This window comes from Rattus norvegicus, chromosome 14, assembly GCF_036323735.1.
Source record: "Rattus norvegicus strain BN/NHsdMcwi chromosome 14, GRCr8, whole genome shotgun sequence".
Lineage (NCBI taxonomy): Eukaryota > Metazoa > Chordata > Mammalia > Rodentia > Muridae > Rattus > Rattus norvegicus.
Window position 1 is genome coordinate 76,694,351 of NC_086032.1, and position 17,821 is coordinate 76,712,171.

The following is a 17,821-nucleotide window of genomic DNA, read 5'->3' on the forward strand; positions in this document are numbered from 1 at the left end:
CATTCACTGATAAGTGGATATTAGCCCAAAAGTTCAAATTACCCAAGATACAACCCACGGACCACATGAAGCTCAAGAAAAAGGATGACCAGAGTGCGGATGCCTCACTCCTTCTTAAAAGGGGGAACAAAAATATTCATAGGAGGGGATATGAGGGCAAAGTTTGGAGCAGAGACTGAAGAAACGTCCATTCAGAGACTGCTCCACATGTGGTATATATAGATAGATATAGATATAGATATAGATATCGATATAGATATAGATATAGATAGAGATAGAGATAGAGATAGAGATAGAGATAGAGATAGAGATAGAGATAGAGATAGAGATATGATATAGGTATAGGTATAGGTATAGGTATAGGTATAGATATAGATATAGATATAGATACACACACACACACACACACACACACACACACACACACACACACACATACAGTCACCAAAACTAGATAAGATTGATGAAGCTAAGAAGTGCATGCTGACAGGAACCAAATATAGATGTCTCCTGAGAGACACAGCCAGAACATGTCAAATACAGAGGCAAATGTTAGCAGCAAACCATTGAACTGAGAACTGGACCCCCATTGGAGGAATTAGAGAAAGGATTGAAAGAGCTGAAGGGGCTTGAGACCCCATAAGAACAACAATGCCAATCAACCAGACTAAACCGCTACCCAAGGACTATACACGGACTGACCCATGGCTCCAGCTGCATGTGTAGCAGAGGATGGCCTTGTTGGGCACCATTGGAAGGAGAAGCCCTTGGTCCTCCCAAGGTTGGACCCCCCAGTGTAGGGGAATGTCGGAGGGGGGGGTGGATGGGGAGGGGAACACCGTTATAGGAGAAGGAGAGAGAGGATGGGATAGGGGGTTTATGTCTGGAAAACAGAGAAAGGGAATAACATTTGAAATGTAAATTAAGAAAATATCCAATAAAAGAAAAAAAACAAAAACAAAAACAAAAACCACTGGCCAGTGAGCCACCATGTGGTTGCTAGGGATTGAACTCAGGACCTCTGGAAGAGCAGCCAATGCTCTTAACCACTGAGCCATCTCTCCAGCCCCAGGTTCTGTCCCAGATAACCCCATATTCTTGTATCAAGACCTCTTAAAGGGCTAGCATGCAGGCTCACTAAGATAACTGTATCAGTCCCAGTGTGGCATCTGATAGGGGGCATAGTCTAATATGAGATGAACGTGGTATAGTTCTCATGACTGGAGAGGAACAGTCCACATTGGAAAACTGAATTGTTTCCTTACAGTCACTAAAATTGGAACCCAAGTCCTTTAGCTCCAACTCTTATCTTTGCTCTGTGCTTCTGAGGGTCTCAGAGTCACGTGCCAGAATACAGTGGGACAGCAAGTTCCCCCATCACTTAGAGAGCCACGTAGGACCACATAAGGACCTCATAGCAGAAAAAGGCTAGTGTTCTGTATTTTGTTTCAATACATTTTTTTTATTTTTTAAATTTATTTTATTTCTGAGATTGTAATATAATTTTAAAATCTACTTTTCCCCAAGTTCTTCTTTGAAACCAGCTTCCTGGCACTTAGCACAGAAAGTTCTGGTGTCTTTCATGAAATACAAACAAAAGAAAAGCCTTTGAGATGCTGTTTTGCCCCCCTCGGAGCTAGCATTTGTCAGTTGTAAATTATTATCCACCATGCTGCTTCCAATCGAGAATTAATCAGCAGGCTAAAGTCCCTGCCTATCTGTATATAATCCACCAACAACAGACAGCACTCAGTCTAAACTGGGCTCACTGTACTACAGAAGAGACATACCAGGAGCCCAAAGACCCAGATTCAATTTAATCACCTTTAAAACAATGTTTCAATCCCTGGGGAACTGTTCTGCATCCCAGAATGAAGGAAGCAGGCACCTTGATTTTTGAAGCTTCCAGGCAGTGATACCTGCCATGTAACAACCTGGGTAAGGTCTCTCCATCTGTGAGCCCGTGAAACTGAAGAGGCACAGGCTCAGTTAGTTAGCTCTCAGAAGCAAACTTCAAAAAGGACTTTACTTTGGTTAGGGAGATGGCTCAGTCTGTGAAGTGCTTGCCACATAATCATGAGGACCTGGGTTTGATCCTCAAGAGCTGGGCATGGTGGCACTTGCTTGCAATCCTAGCACTGGGAGGCAGAGAGAGAAGGATCCCCGGGGTTCACTGGCCAGAGAGCCTAGCCTAATTGTTGAGCTCCAAGCCAGTGAGAAACTCAGACTTAAGATGACAAATGAATCCCTAAAGTTGTTCTAGATACATGCATGAACACGCACACACACATACAACACACACACACAACACACACACAACACACACACATACAACACACACACACAAAACACACACACACATACAACACACACACACAAAACACACACACACAAAACACACACACACAAAACACACACACATACACACACAACACACACTCATACAACACACACACAAAACACACACATACAACACACACACACAAAACACACATACACACACATACACACATACAACACACACACATACAACACACACACATACAACACACACAAAACACACACACATACATACATACACACACATACACACACATACAAAACACACACACATGGCGAGGGAGATCATAGAGGAATGATTGATTAGGCTCATAGTTTAGAGATTTCAGTGCATGGTCACTCACACATCACTTAGAACCTATGTCTAGGCAAGGCATCGTGAGGGGAACACATGGGAGAACAGAGATGCTCACTTCATGGAAGTTGGAGGAATCCAGAGTCCAGCATACCCTTCATAGCACACCCACAATGATCTGATTCCTCCAATGAGGGTCCATGTTCTAAAGTTTCCACCACTTCCCAGGACCCCCTGAACTGAGACCAAGACTCCAAGACTTTAATACAGAAGCCTATATGGACATTTGGTATGAACTTTCACAGCTCTCAAATATCCAGAATACATATATGAAATATATGACTTGCAAAGACTGGCTGCCATAGCCTTCTCCCCTTATCAGGGATCCTTGACAAACATTTTGGTTTTTTTTTCTTACTTCACCAATTCATTTTCACATAAATATTTATTAGATACTTACTATATATCTGGATTTTTTTTTGCATTCCTGACTTACAAATCAGAAATCAAAGACAAATCGTTCTAGCTTCACCTACTGATTTTCACCTTGAAGAAAAGCACCCTCAGAGTTCTCCATTGGTGAGGGCTTTCTGGATACTTGGGCAGTGAGATTTGAGCTGGTTTGCTTATTTACATTGTCAACCACAAGGTGCATGGGTTTGATCCATGAGTCGGCCCTGGGTATCTTCCTCAATTTCTCTCCACCTTAAGTTTTGAGACAGCATTTTTTCACTGGCCTGGAACTCATTAATTCAGCTAGGCTGACTACACAGTAAGCCCCAGGGAGTCCTAGGCATCTACCTCTCTCCACCCACTAAATAAATGAGGTTACGGAAGTACCCCACCCCTCCCAGCTTTAAGGCAGGTACAAGATTTAAACTCTTTAAACTAGCACAGCAAGTACTTTATTGACTGAGTCATTTCCCATGCCCTCAAATTCTCTTGTGTAGAAGAATGTCTAGGGATAATTCAAGTTGATAAGAGACATCGCCATCACCTATCAGAATCCATGCAATATTGCAGCACGACCCTCCAAGTTTGGACCAAGGCACAGAGATCCGAAACACACACAATGAAAATGCGGTCCCAGGCTGTTTCTCAGATGTGACTACACAGACAGACACACAGAAAAACCTAAAGCTTAACCCTCGAGCCACAGAAAATAGCACTCAACCATTTTGGAGTAGATTTCTGGCACCAATATTTTAACCTCTCATAGTTTCAAGTGGCACACAAGAAAGGGACAACTGGTAGACCTAGATTGGCAATTGCTTACAGCATAGCACACACCTTATCTACCATGTCTATCACAGACAGTTTATCAATCAGCCCATTATTGCCATCAGTTGGGATGTAGCCCCAGAGTCTTGATCATCATGGGACTCTAGCAATGAGGGCAAGTTGACTTATATACTAGAGAGGGTTTGTTATCCTTGACAAGTCATGGTGGAAAAGCATGCTTCCCCAAATCTATGAACTGTCAAGTGGGTCAAAAGGTGGAAACTTTCCATATGGCCCAACCATGGGAAGATAGCCTTAGCCCAAGGGCTGCCTTATCCACTGCTCTCATGACCTCTCCTTTCCATTGTGGAGCAGGTGACAGGGATGGTCTGCCACCTGGGATGCTCTGCTAATACGGGAGCTAAGAACTGAATTGCTGAACTTCCTGAAAGCCCCTTTACTTTGACGAACAGGTGAGATTAAAGACCCTCAGGGCAGAAGGATAACCTTGTGGATAAAATGCTTGCTGTGCAGGAATGAGGAGCTCAGTTTAGATTTCCAGAACCCAGATAAAAATCAATGAATATCTACAACAGGAGGATCCTGGGGGCTCTCTAGTCATGTAGGCTAGTCAAATCAGCTCTTATTTTCAGTGAGAGACCTTCTCTCACCTTAAGTTAGGAGAAGCAATGGAGGAAGACTCCAACAATGTGAGCCTCTGATCCCCAAACACAGAGACAGTTACACCTGTACACACACACACACACACACACACACACACACACACACACAGAGGGGAGGGTGATTAAAGACCCCCATGGCCAGACTGCCTGGGTTCCAGTCTCATTCTGCTATCCATAAGTTGTGTGGGCACAGGTAGGCTGCCTCACCTACTAATGCCTTCACATTTGCATCTGTAAAATGGCCTAACAAAAGCACCTACTGCTCTGGGACATGAAAGTCACAAGCTCCATGCAATCACTGGACCCTGACTACTGCAAACATTGGCGCGTGCGCGCACACACACCCTGATCTATGGTCTCCAAGCCACACTGACTCCTTTCTCTTCTCCAGCCTGGCAGAGCACAGTTCATTTCCAGACCTTAGCACCTGCCATTGCCTCTACCCAGACCTTCATCTTCAGAAACACCACCCCTGATAACCCTAAATGTAGCCACTTCTTTTTCTTGTGTGTCACGGCCTTTACCACTGTCTGATGAGTGTCACAGCAGCAATGGCCTAAGGCAGTGCAATATGATCTTACCTGAACCCATTAATGCTAGGTTTCAAGACAGCAGGGAATCTGACAAGTGACTGTATTCCCAGTGTGGAACCGTGCTGAGCACATGAGATGTAGAAACACCGGAGAAGTGATGACTTAGAGAAGGGAGGGTTCCACAGTCCTCATGAAATGGGTTTCTTATAACACAGACCTCTTTAGACTGAGACACCCCCGCCTCCATGTTAGCTTACCACAACCTGTTCTATAAAATAGAATTGTTAACTCTTTTAATTTTCCAAGTTTCTCGAACTGTGCTGTAATGGAGGTCTGCAGAGAGAGAAAGAGAGAAAGAGGAATTCCAGCCAATAAGGATTCTCAAGGTCAAAGACACTGGGAAATGCTGTCTGCACACTTGGGATTCATGGTGTTCAGAAAAAGCTCTCCCGAGCTCTAGAGGGAAAATAAGCATCGAACCTGAATTTGTTGTGTCTCCCAGACTCTACCTATGATCTTCTACATCATGAAACACAATTTCAAAGTTAATGATCAGGTCCCTCTAGTTACAAATACATCCAGAAAAGGAGGCCCAGAGAAGGCCAGAGGCTCATTCAGGATCGTGCACCCACCTCATGAATGCTGACACGGTGTACATTTCCCAGCCCCTGCCCTGTATCTCGATGATCTGCTCAGCTGTGGGCTTTCAGGAAGTCAAAACCTGAACGTAGACCTCAGATCCCAGGATTAGTTTGACAAAGATCCTGGGACTCAATATACTCAGTAAGGTCTGCTTTCGGCCTCACTGTTCCAGAAATGAGTCATTCAACCAACATTTATTAAGCACGATGTGGCAGGCACTACACAGTTTACAGGGAACAAGACACGGCTGTTCAGAAGACTCATAATACAGTCATCCATAAGGAAACCAAAATTGATTGAACTGTCCTTGAGAACCCGTCTTTGGAGCAGGGGCGTGTAGGAACTAACATATGCACATTTCGTTTCCTTTGCTACTTTTTTTTTTTTTTACATTTGTGTCTAATGAAATCATAACGGAATAAAGAACACTTTGCTGTACTCAGTGCAGGTTGGGAAAGCAAAAAGACACGTGGGCTCCTCCGTGAGCCCCTCACCCTATAAGTTCATCCAGTCATGTGTTACCTCTGGCTTTCCCCATAGAGGCTGAAGTTCATTCCATTTGCTATTGGCTGCAAAGAAAATCATCGGCTTCAAAGCAGGATTTTGGTTTTGAAGCATTTCGGAGCACATCACATCTAAAAGACCCTAGAAAATGTGGTTTCCAGAACCCATGTCACTCTGGAACCCCCCAGATGAGAGATGGAGAAGAGGGGTTGCTATGCTAGGTGGTCTTTCCGATGAACCCTGACTATCTGTCTAGCAAGCAGAACCATTGTCTCCTGTAATTCCAGAAGACAGTTCCAAAAGACAAAACAAAACTCATCGAGTTTCAGGCTTGAGGGAAATCCCGCATCTCATGTGTGAAGGAGAAACTAGCCTTGAGTGTGTTCTGAAGGTGTGACTAAGGAAAGGGAAGCTAAGAAGTCAGAAGTTCCTCAAGGCCCTTTGTCCTGTGTGTTCCCTAAGCAAAGCTGCCCAGAAAATAAATGTGTCTTTCAAGAGCACTTGCACTTGTGGTTTCTCCAGGAGCAACACGCAGCACCAACTGGCAAAGCAAAGGTGACTGCCCCCCCCCAGCCTTAAACGAATGTACTGTGAGCTTACAAAAAATCAGAACAAATCAGAAAGAAACCCCAGTCACAGGAAAGACCCCTCAACTGCACTAAAGCAGCTGCCAGAGCACAGGGCTACAGACCTACATCTTTAGAAAGTCACAGCCCACACCAACAATTGCCACTCAGACCTGTCATTTAAAAAGCAACCCAGGTGCAAGTCACAGAACAAATCTTTGTTAGAAAGGGTAAGTTGAAGTATATACTCTTAAAGGTCCAGGCTCCACTTTCTCATCTCTAAACGGAACATTCTTTGTCCAGAATGTCTGAGTTTATTCCAACAGCCTCGGTTCATTTTCTCAGCTAAGAATAGTTTGGTTTCTATGCAGCAGGACTACAGAAAGCATATGCACACTGGGAGTGTGTGTGTGTGTGTGTGTGTGTGTGTGTGTGTGTGTACGCACGTGGGTATTTGTGCATGCTTGGAAATATGGCCACCATTGTATATGCCCATGAGAATGTTTCTAAGCAGTTTTATCGAAACAATTGGGGGTGAGAGGTGAGATTTTGCCTAAGGAAACCTCTTCCTCACAGTCAAGCTCCCAGACAGACTCAGCAGCCAGGTCACCGTCTGGCGTCGTTGGAGAGATTTGAGACATGTGATCGAAAGGCCCCTCCTCCTCCTCCTCTCCCACCTCCCTGTCTCCGGAGGATACTGCATTCGGTATCATGTGGACATAGGCAGCAGCGATCTCCTTGTGGAAGACCGTGTCTTGGTTGTAGGAGATGAGCTCATTACTGATGTTTACCGTCTGCACTGGGGTCCGGAAGCAGAAGTGGCTGCACCCCAGCAGCTGGGCAAACACCTTCCGGAAGTCTGCATTAAAGGCATAGATGATGGGATTGAGAGAGGAGTTGGCCCAGCCAAACCAGACGAATATGTCGAAGGTGGTCTCGCTGACACAAGGGAAGCCAGTCTTTGGGCCCTCGGCATCCCCACTACTGCAGAAAGGAACCATACAGTTCAGGATGAAGAAAGGCAACCAGCAACACACGAAGACCCCCATGATCATTGACAGGGTTTTGAAGACCTTGGTCTCCTTCTTGATGGACGCTCGCAGGCTGGGGTCAGGTTCATAGGCTCCACGACTCCGGCAACTCTGAGCATGCTCAGCTGCCCTCTCTAGGGAGGAGATCCGCCGGATCTGCACCTGCGCAATGCGGTAGATACGCGTATAGGTCACGATCATGATGGCCACCGGGATGTAGAAGCTGATGAGTGACGAGGAGATGGCGTAGGTTCGGTTCAGGCTGGAGTCACAGTTCTCCGTCCTCCCTTCTAGCTCCCAGCCTTCCTCCCAGGGTGTCCCATTGGACAGCAGGCCCTCTTGGCCCTGGGAGCCTGCCTTGTCTCTGTGCCAATTGAGTTGGACCGGGATGAAGGAGATGAGGATGGACAAGGTCCAGGCCAGGCCCACCATGACCAGGGCTACTCGCTGGGTCATCTTGCGCTCGTAGCGGAAGGGTCTGGAAATAGCCCAGTAACGGTCCACGCTGATGATACACAGATTCAGGATGGAGGCAGTGGAGCACATGATGTCAAAGGCCACCCAGATGTCGCAGAATGTCCCAAAGGGCCAGTACCCAGCCACCTCAGCCACAGCCTTCCAGGGCATGACCAGCAATGCCACGAAGAGGTCTGAGACAGCTAGGGATACGATGAAGATGTTGGTCATCTTGGCGCGCAGATGGCGGCTGCGGACGATGGCAGCACACACTAGCACGTTCCCGAGCAAGGTCCAGACGATTAGGAGAGTCAGGAGGCCTGCGGTGACCACCTGCGCGGGTCCCAGTGGGGTTGCAGAGCCCGCTGGGGCGTCCACCTGAGCCAGTTGCCTCTGTAATCCCAGCCTTGCCGGTTGAGCCGTGCGGTTGCGCCCAGGAGGCAGCATGTCGCGCTGAGTAGCTCGGGCTCTCTGCTTGCGGTCCCAACTTCGCCCCTGCGCCCCGTGGAAGGCCCCATCGGGCACCCCAGAGGGTGCTCCGGGCCCTGCAGCTGACCGTCCCCGGACCCGAGGAGCGCTCACCGTGCACCGCTTAGGATCCTGTAATGGTAACACTCTTGCGCACCTCTGGTCCCCAAGATGGGACCAGAAACGACCGATGCCCGCGGGCCGCCGGGTCTGAGATCCTGTGTCGGCAGCACACCGGAGGCTGCCGCTGTGTCTGGTTCCGAGTCGGAGAAACGCAGAGCGGCCGCCAACGGGGGCGGGGTCCGGAGTCGCGGGCACCGGGCGATCTCTCTGGCGCGGTGGCTGCCGCGTCCCGCGCGCCCGCCCCTATCAGCCACGCTTCTGCAGCCCGCGCGCCCTCCCACCTGCTTCCTAGCTTCATGACTCTCTGATGTCTTCTTCCAACTTTAGAGGCCACACACAGGTCCGAGAGTGAACCCAGTGCCACACCCTTGCCCCAAACCCATGAATTAGCTTCTCCCAAACACCTCTCTTGGTGTCTCTCCTGGAACACTTCTGGGTGGAGGAGATCCAGAGGCCTCTAGACAAACCAGAGACTTAGAGGATAGGAGAGTGGCCTTCGAAGTCACAACTGTATCCCGAACCCCTATTCTGGGTCATAGGACCTTGAATTCTCTACTCAGTTTCTCTGATCCTTGCTTTCTTCTCCCAGAAGGAGAGATAAAAGGTCTCCTTCCTGGGTGCGCAAGGATTTGGGAGAGTCACCCAGAAGGTGATCAGTGACAGTAGAAGCCCCTAATCCCACCTCCTCCTCTCGCACTCCAGTCGCACACAGGCCTCCACAAGACCACCCACTTTTCTCCTCCCTCCTAATTTCAGACATGTTCAATTCACAGAAGTGGGGGTGGGCTGGGGAGAGGCTGGTGATTCAGTGTGTTTCACAGAAACGGAAGCTGTAAGAACCCAAACTGGAGAGGGAAAGAGGGACTGTGGGGAAAGAATAGAGAAAGAGCGGTGTTCTCTGGCCTTCGCACACCTCTCACACACAAGTCTCTCAAGATGCTCCTGTCTTCCTGAGCTCAGATGGAGTGAAAGAAAGCAAGCACCTGAAGGTTGCCCTTCCCCTGTAGGTGTGGCCTCCGATTTCAGCTGCTTGCCCTCCACCCAGAAGCACTTGCGCTTTGAGCAGCTCCCGGAGTCCTTGCTTCTGAACGTCAAAATACGCTTGCACCTTTAATCTTGCTCCCAGCTTTCTGCTGGGGGAGACAGACAGATCACCTGTCCCAGTGCCAGAGCACAAACTGGACAGTCACCCTTCACTCCTGCCTCTCCTCTCTGCCACCAGTGGCCTTGTCTCTGAATTCATTATGGTGTCACCATCCCAGCCTCCAGGTGCTGAACTGCCCTGGTCCCACCCTACACCCCCTCCCCGCTCAACCACAAGCAGAGTTCTCTTTCTGCTTTGTGGTTGGGTAGATTCTAGCATGGTTTCTCCTGACGGAGAAGTTCCCAACAGTTCCCTATGAGACTGGGCCTCTGGCCAGGCATATCGGTAGGATGGCTCATCAGTTTATGCTTGCTTGTCTCTACCCATAGCTCCTATTGTTTCTCCCGGGGTTCCTCCGAATTTGACCTGTGTTTGAGAAGGCAACAGGACCACTCTAAAGAAAGATCAGTCATCAGAAAGCTCAGATGGGTCAGATGGGGATTTCCAAACCCGAGTCAACCTCTGTCACGACCTTGACATCCTAGAAAGCAACCCCTCATGATGCTGGGAAAGAACTATGATTGTTAGAAATAGGCTCAGAGTCCAGCTATTTATTGAGCAACTACTAGATACGAGGTTCTAGTACAGACAGATAGATAGATAGACAGATGGATGAGATACATGCAGAATATGGATATCCATGAGCTGTCAGGCTTGCGATATGGTATATGTTTGAGGAACAAATTTATATTTGTTCTCACATTCTTTAGAAATCTGCAGCTCCACTAATCAATACCCAGGCACTTGCTGATGGGAGGGGTACAGCCCATGTGTATCATAGAGAGAAGAGGTTTGCATAGTGAAGCAAGAAAGAATCAGATCAACAACACACTCTGTTTCTCCATGTCCACAAAACCGCTGTTCGAGTCAGGGACACAGCTACAACCTATAGAACTTGCTTAGGCCTGGGAGAGACGGGGAGAATCTCGGACATACTCATTGGGCTGAGGGTATGTCTCTGTGACAGAGCACAGTCTTAGCGTGCCTGAGGCCCTGAGTTCAACCCCCATCTCCAAAAATTAATCGTCATAACAACTTAATTTCAAAGTAAGGCAGTTTTGGTTTGTGCTAAGTGCTATTCGGGAAGCAAAATAAGAGTATCTAGACTGAAGGCACAAACTGCTTCTCGCCAATAAGGAAGATGAGCAAGATTGGGTGAAGCCAATCACTCTGGAAGAGAAGACAGGCTGATGCAAAGGCCCAGAGGCAGAATGAGCCTGCCTGAGAAGAAAGCACAAAGGTCAGTAGGGTTCTTACAGCACAGTTTCCAAGAGAAAGCAAAGGTGTGAGACTGAGAAGGGCGTGAGCCATGTTGCCATGGTGAAGACACTGAACTGTGTTCTAAGCACCAGATGACTGGTGTTTAAATCCGCACCTCTCCCTTTTAACACCATCATCATTTTGGATGCACATGGCCATCTCTGCAACATTCATGGCAGTCCCTATCACCCTTCTCATGAGAGTCAGCTCCAGCTGTCCTTGGACAGACATCACTGTGATCCTTTACAGCAACGATGGCACCAGACTCCCTTGCTGCTAGGTGGAGGCTGGGTGCCAGGTTCTAGTCAAAAGCATGCGGCTAGGTCTTGAGAAGGCGTGCAGCTAGACTACGGTCTGAGCTTAACTCAGTTCTACTTCTCCAGGGCATCCTACCCACCATCAGAAGTGTGAGCCATGAGGAAAGGCTGCATGAAGTTCCCCTGAACTCCGGAACAACTGAATTCTCAAGAACACAGCCAGCGCTAACTGCCAGCTGAGGGTGGACTGGCTCAGACATTCCAGTCTGTTCTAGCCATAATCACCTCTGCTTGAGGCTGGTTGTCATGATCTTGGAAGCACCACTTGCCAAGCAGAATTTTCCAGCCTCGATGATGGGGGAGGTATAGAAATGGCCCCACAAACAGATCATAAGGCCTGCTTGTCTGGCCCAGCATACAAACAATGCAGAGAGGAGCTGAATGTCCTTCCACTAAGAAGCTAGGCTGAGGACTGGGGTGAGGCTTGCCTCTACAGACAGTCTTTTTCCATATTTGCAGTAGAAAAGAATGAGGCTCAGACAGAAAACAGAGCAAAGCAGAGACCGGGTCAGACCAGGTATGGGGGGAAGGGAAACAAAGAGAGACAGAGAGGCAGAGACAGAGAGACAGAGAAGCAGAGAGAGAGAGAGAGAGAGAGAGAGAGAGAGAGAGAGAGAGAGAGAAGCAGAGAGAGAGAGACAGAGAGAGAGAGAGACAGAGACAGACAGAAACAGAAAGACAGAAAGGCAAAGACAAAGACAGATGCAGAGAGAAAGGCAGAGAGATGGAGGAGAGGAGAGAGGAAGGGGAGAGAGAAAGGAAAGAGAAAGAGAATATCTTGTAATTCAGTCGTACCCCCTGGTCTTTGCAGTTGTAAAAGCCAATAAATCTCTTTTGACTGAAAGGTGTCTTTAGAGGTTCAGATGCCATCTGCCATCAAAAAGCTCACCCATGCAAAGCTGGTGAGCAAAGACTGCCCAGGGGCATGAGAACAAGAGTTTGCCTGAGTGCCTGTTAGGCTGACAGGGTGGGCTGAGCAGACAGGAAGGGACAGCACAACTGGTGAGCTGGTGGAATTCACCAGCATTTCAGAACTAGGGCATGCCTAGGAGAGGGAGCAGTATATGCAAAGGCACAGAGACCTAAGTGTGGAAAGGATTTCTGAAACTCTCACGGTGTAGTCTGCTATCCAGAAGACGTCTTGGCTTCCCCTCTGTGGTGAAGACTTTATCTACAGGGTCAGAACACATAGCCTAGGAGGTGTGGTGTGCATTTCTGCAGGCCCCTTCCACATGCAATAGTTTATGCCAGCTTTGGTTGATCAATAGTTTGATTAGAGAGGTGACTGGGTTGTCACGGCACTTGCCTAGCATGCATGAACCACCATGCCACTTACTTGCATAAGGTGATGTGGGCCTGTCATCCCAGCAGGCAGGAGTGAAGGCAGGAGAAGCAGAAGTTGTGGAGGTTGATGCTGCTGGTGGGACGGGATTAAAGAGAAAATGGCTTCCCTAGAAGAATTATGTCACTGGAGGCAGGATTTGAGAGTTTAAAGACTGGTGCTATTTCCAGGTCACTCTCACTGCTTCGTGTTTGAAGGTGAAGATGTAGCCTTCAACATTCAGCTCTTGACACCATGTCTGATACTTTCTGCCATGATTGTCTCATTGTTCTGGTGCCCTAACCTCAAACAAAACCTTTCTTCTCTAAGTGGCCTTAGTCATGTTTTGTCACAGATGTTCCATGATCCTCTTGCCTTCGATGTGAGTTTGAGGCCACAATGAGTGTCTTGAGACCCGGACTTTAAATGGGGAAGGGGAGTGCATGCATGGCTACCTCTGTTTCTCACCTGACTCTTTCTCACCAGAGTTTAGGGGAGTAGAGCTGAAAACCAGAGGTCTCTGAATCTTAGGAGTCAGCCTCACTGGGGCTGTCAGGGCTAGTTCCAAACAGCTAAGTGCTTATAAGCCCTTGCATTTATCCAACCAGAACCTCGCCCTCAGAGGCTAGTGTGGGAAATGATTCTCTCCTCAGCTGGATCCTGCACAACTCCACATTCAGGACTTTCACTGAGCACCCGAGCACAAGGTGGTCTCCCCATTCAAATGCTCGTCTGGGAATCCATTGATTCTTCTTTTGATGAAGAAGTGTCTTAAGTGGATTTATTCCCCTGACATAAAGATCATGACTCAACATTGACAGGACAAAGAGAGTAGGGTTCACCCCTGAGGACTCAGTCCCCGGCCCCTCAACTCACTCAGCTTGAAACACCTGGAGCTTGTTCTGAAAAGAGGAGAGAAGCCTTCTGTGTTGCCTTAGCCTGGCTCCTTTGTCTTCTGAAAAAGGCAGGCCACCTCTGGCTCACCCCAGTCAGAGGCATGGAGAGTCCTGGAAATTTCATAGGACTTTGTAACATATGGCTTTTCATAAGGTCAATGCAACAGCCCACTCTATCCCCCTTGCTTTGTGTTCCCGTACCATAAAAATGTTGGATAATCTCCCTTTGGGGACTCAGTTCAGGTCCCAAACTGGCCACTCCCCTGTGTGCTCAAAAGTAAAGCATTCAATTTTAAGCTTCTGAAGTTAGGTTAGCCTTCTCGGCTTCTACCCTGGACCCAACAAAAGGAGTCTGGTGCATTCACAGTGCAGCACGGTGTAGAAAGGAGCATAGACTTATGAAGCCATCTGAGGTACAATCCCTTCTTTTAAATTACCTGACTTGAAACTGTAAGCAAGCTACTGACCTCTGAGAGCCTCCATCTTTAGATGAGAATGTTACTATGCCATGCAAGGGTGGCGTGGGAAAATAAGAGGCTATCCTTAGGAAACGGCAAATGTCTAGCCCAGTCAAGTTGTGCTACAACAATGCTATGTAACACACTGACCTGGGTTCTTGACAGTTGGAAAATTACAAGCTGTATTTCCCGCTAATGATTTGCAACCAGCAGGAGAAGCTTCACCTCAACGAGGAGTCAGGTTCTGTTTGCTCTGTATGTCTTTCCTTCTGGGGTAGTAGCTTCCCGGTGTTTGCCTTTTTCTTGGTACAGGGGTTTCAGCAAGCCCATCCTGACCCCACATTCACTTAGAGCTGTGGATGGAACTGTGGGCCGGTGTTTACCCATACATGGTCCTTAACACATAGAACCCAAAGTTGACTGACAGCCAAACCCTCACTCATCTCCTCTGTTGTTTTCTATTTTGGGTCCTGGATACATTTGTAGTCACCATTGTCCATTGTCCAGTGTCTTCTGTGGATAAGTGCCTGCCCTCCACTTGGTCCTCTCCCACTATGACATTTCTCAAAAACATGTGACTTTCTTCACACCCCCATTCTTTAGGACCTGTTAGTTATCATTAATTTAATCAATAAAATTTACTCATTAACCCCAAACGTCTTAACCACCAGTCACCTCCCACTTTCCCAGCCTCGACTCTAGCCACACAAGGCTCCCCAATCACCCGGCCCCCTCTTTTGTCAGTTTTCAGCCCTCTCCTTTTGAGTCTTTGAACTCTACCTTTGCTCTTGTCCCTAACTGAAATATTCTACTCTCTCTTTCCTGAATGGAGGGGAGCTTATACTTGTCCTTAAACCTGTACCTATGCCCAGTCCTTCCCACGACTCTGGGCAGGCAGCCGCCGTCTTTGCACTCCGGCAGCACACAAGCCCAACGCTGTGATGTAATGCATGGGCACCATACCCACATGTGGCGCTAGCAATGGGGAGGTGCTGAACGCTTACTGCTAAGATCTATGCCAGGTAAGGATGCCCATGCTCGCCATCACTAGTCAACCCTCCGACTTCTGCTCAAAACAAAGCTTGAGTCACCACCAACAGCAATTAGACATGAAAAAAAAATTCAGGTTAGGAAGGAATAAGTAAAATTATTCCTATTTGTATATGACACAGTCTTACTGGGGGAGACCCCAAAGACTTCAACAACAACAATGAACAAGCAAACTAAAAAACAAAACAAACGAAACAACAGCAGCAACAAAAACCCTATGAGCTCTAACAAGCGAAGACTTAGGCTATGAGATCGATGTGCAAAAATCCAGTGGCATCTTCCTATGGAATAACTACCTACCCAAAAAAGAAATCCTTATCATTGCACAAAAAGAAGTAAATTTCATGAAGAAAGTGAGAGAACCCCACACCCAAACTGTAAAACTTTAAAAAGTTTCCTATGACCAGTTGGAGTGGGATGAGGAGAACCCATCAGTTTTAAAAGACCAAATGACTTGAACAGACTTCTAGGCAAAGGCTATAAGAAACACTGGGCAGCATAGAACAGTTGCCCACATCGACATCAGGAGGGTACCAGTTCTCAAAAGGACAAGGAGTCAAAGAATTGCTGCACTGGTGAGGGCGTGAGCCAGGGCAACCCGAGGCACTGCAAGGGAGAATAGCAGGGAAGCCATAACAGAAGGAAGTGTGGGAGGCAGAAGCAGCAGACAGCAGCCACAGCTCCTGAGCTTCACCCTGTGGAGGGAGACCTGAGAGCAGAGGGGACTCTCAATTTGGCTATGGGCACACTGAGTTTTAGGCCCTCCAAGTAGTCAGTTGGCATGGCCATCGTGGAGCTGAGGTGCAAATCTAGGCCTTGACAATGTCCCGATGCTAAGGGAGCTCTTGCTCCCGAATTGGACCCTCCGGGAGAACGAAGTGAGGAGCCAAGAGGTCCTTTGGACCACCAAAGAACTTCAAATGCTCAGAAAGTCAGGAGAACCCACACACATAATTCAAAGAAGAGCCAGAGGGCAGGGCCAGCCTGGAGGACGCATGTCTTTGGGGTCACCCCCACGCTGCAGAGAGCCTGAGTCACAAATGGTTTGATTCATGACTCAGGTCACCCTGCGTTGAGCACAAACTCAGATCACAGTCCCCGAATTCACCTCTCTGCCATTTCTATTTGTGTCTGAGGCACAGAGGGGGTGGGGTCAGGCTGGCTCCCTGCAGCTCCCCTAACTCTCTCAGAGGCAGAAAGCAACCAGTGCCATGTCAGCATCTTGGAGGTGTGGACCATCAGAATGAGGCTTGCTGGCTAAAATGGAGCGGAAAACTACGTGAGGTGTCCCTGCTGCCCTGCCCAGCCTCCACCAGCAGCTGGCCTCCCTCACCTGTGACACCTTAACCGGCATCTTTGTCTTAGGGGTCACACCATCTCCTCTGACTCCATTTAGGGTGACATAGCACAACTCCATCAGCTTAGCCCTGTCTATTGGGTGCCATTTCCCATTTACAGGTTCTAAACAATAGTCAGGTTTGGCACATGGGTTGCTGTCTCTCAGGCTCTCTGGATGGTGTGGAGAAACAGCGGAGCAGGCTGTCTGAGATCAGCGCTGCCCATCTGCAGAGAAACAGCTAGTGCCACTCAGCTACCCCTGAGATTCACTCAGAATTATACTCAGAATTACGATAAGGGTTCCTCGTGGCAGATTACGTGTAGGGCAGCCTGGGTGCCATCTCAAGCCACTTGATGACTCTCTGTGAAGACCTCTACTGCCACAGTGACACCAGAATACCCTGAGGGTAGGAAGTGATACCACAGCAGCTGAAACCCAGCCTCTAGACTCAAGTCTTATCCCACACCATACCAGGCACTTCCTTGAGGGGCCATCCAGCTCCATACACATCACCTGAGCAGAGAAGCGAGCCCTTTCCAGAAGATGCCACCCCTGGCCTCTACTGACATCTCCTCTTTCATCAAGGAGACTGCATCATGACCAGATTCATACTAGCATCGAAAACCACATGCATTCCTGCGATTCATCCATGGCCACTGGTCCAAAGGACTCGGCCATCTTCTCTCCTGGGCACACCCTGGGAGGCTCCACTCTACCTTTCATAGAAGATGAACCCTCTGCTGTCCCTCTTCAGCCTAGCTTGTACCATGTGGCCCTGTGGACACAGATGCTCTCTGCAACCCTGGTGCTCTGGGTGGCTCAGGCTGATAAATACACCAAGAGAGCCTTTCTTTACCAGTTATGTCAGATCAAAGACTGTGCTCAATGTGGAACTGAAGAGTTGCATGGCAATGCTACCCCACTGCTGTTGGGCTGACTCAGGCACATCTGAGAAGGTTCTGGAAGCAGTTGGACAGTGAACATGTAGAAAATGACAGCCAATGGGTGAGACTCATGATGCCCTCACCAGTTCCTGCTTCTCAGACAGGTTCTTCTGAGTTAGAATGCAAGGGCACTTCTGAGGCTGACTAAGGGGTGTGGCTGACTGAGGGGTGTGGCTAAGCTGGGTCAGCTACAGGCAACAAATAAGTCTGGTTGATATCAGGAAGTCACC

At 48.2% G+C, this 17,821-nt stretch overlaps 1 protein-coding gene across 1 annotated transcript; it reads right to left on the minus strand.

Annotated features, from left to right (window-relative positions):
• Window positions 1-5,893: 5,893 nt before the first annotated feature.
• Drd5 (dopamine receptor D5) lies at window positions 5,894-8,994 on the minus strand. Its single transcript, NM_012768.2, has one exon. It carries the CDS (start codon window positions 8,716-8,718, stop codon window positions 7,291-7,293), a length of 1,428 nt encoding a protein of 475 aa, NP_036900.2. The 5' UTR covers window positions 8,719-8,994; the 3' UTR covers window positions 5,894-7,290.
• Window positions 8,995-17,821: the final 8,827 nt, after the last annotated feature.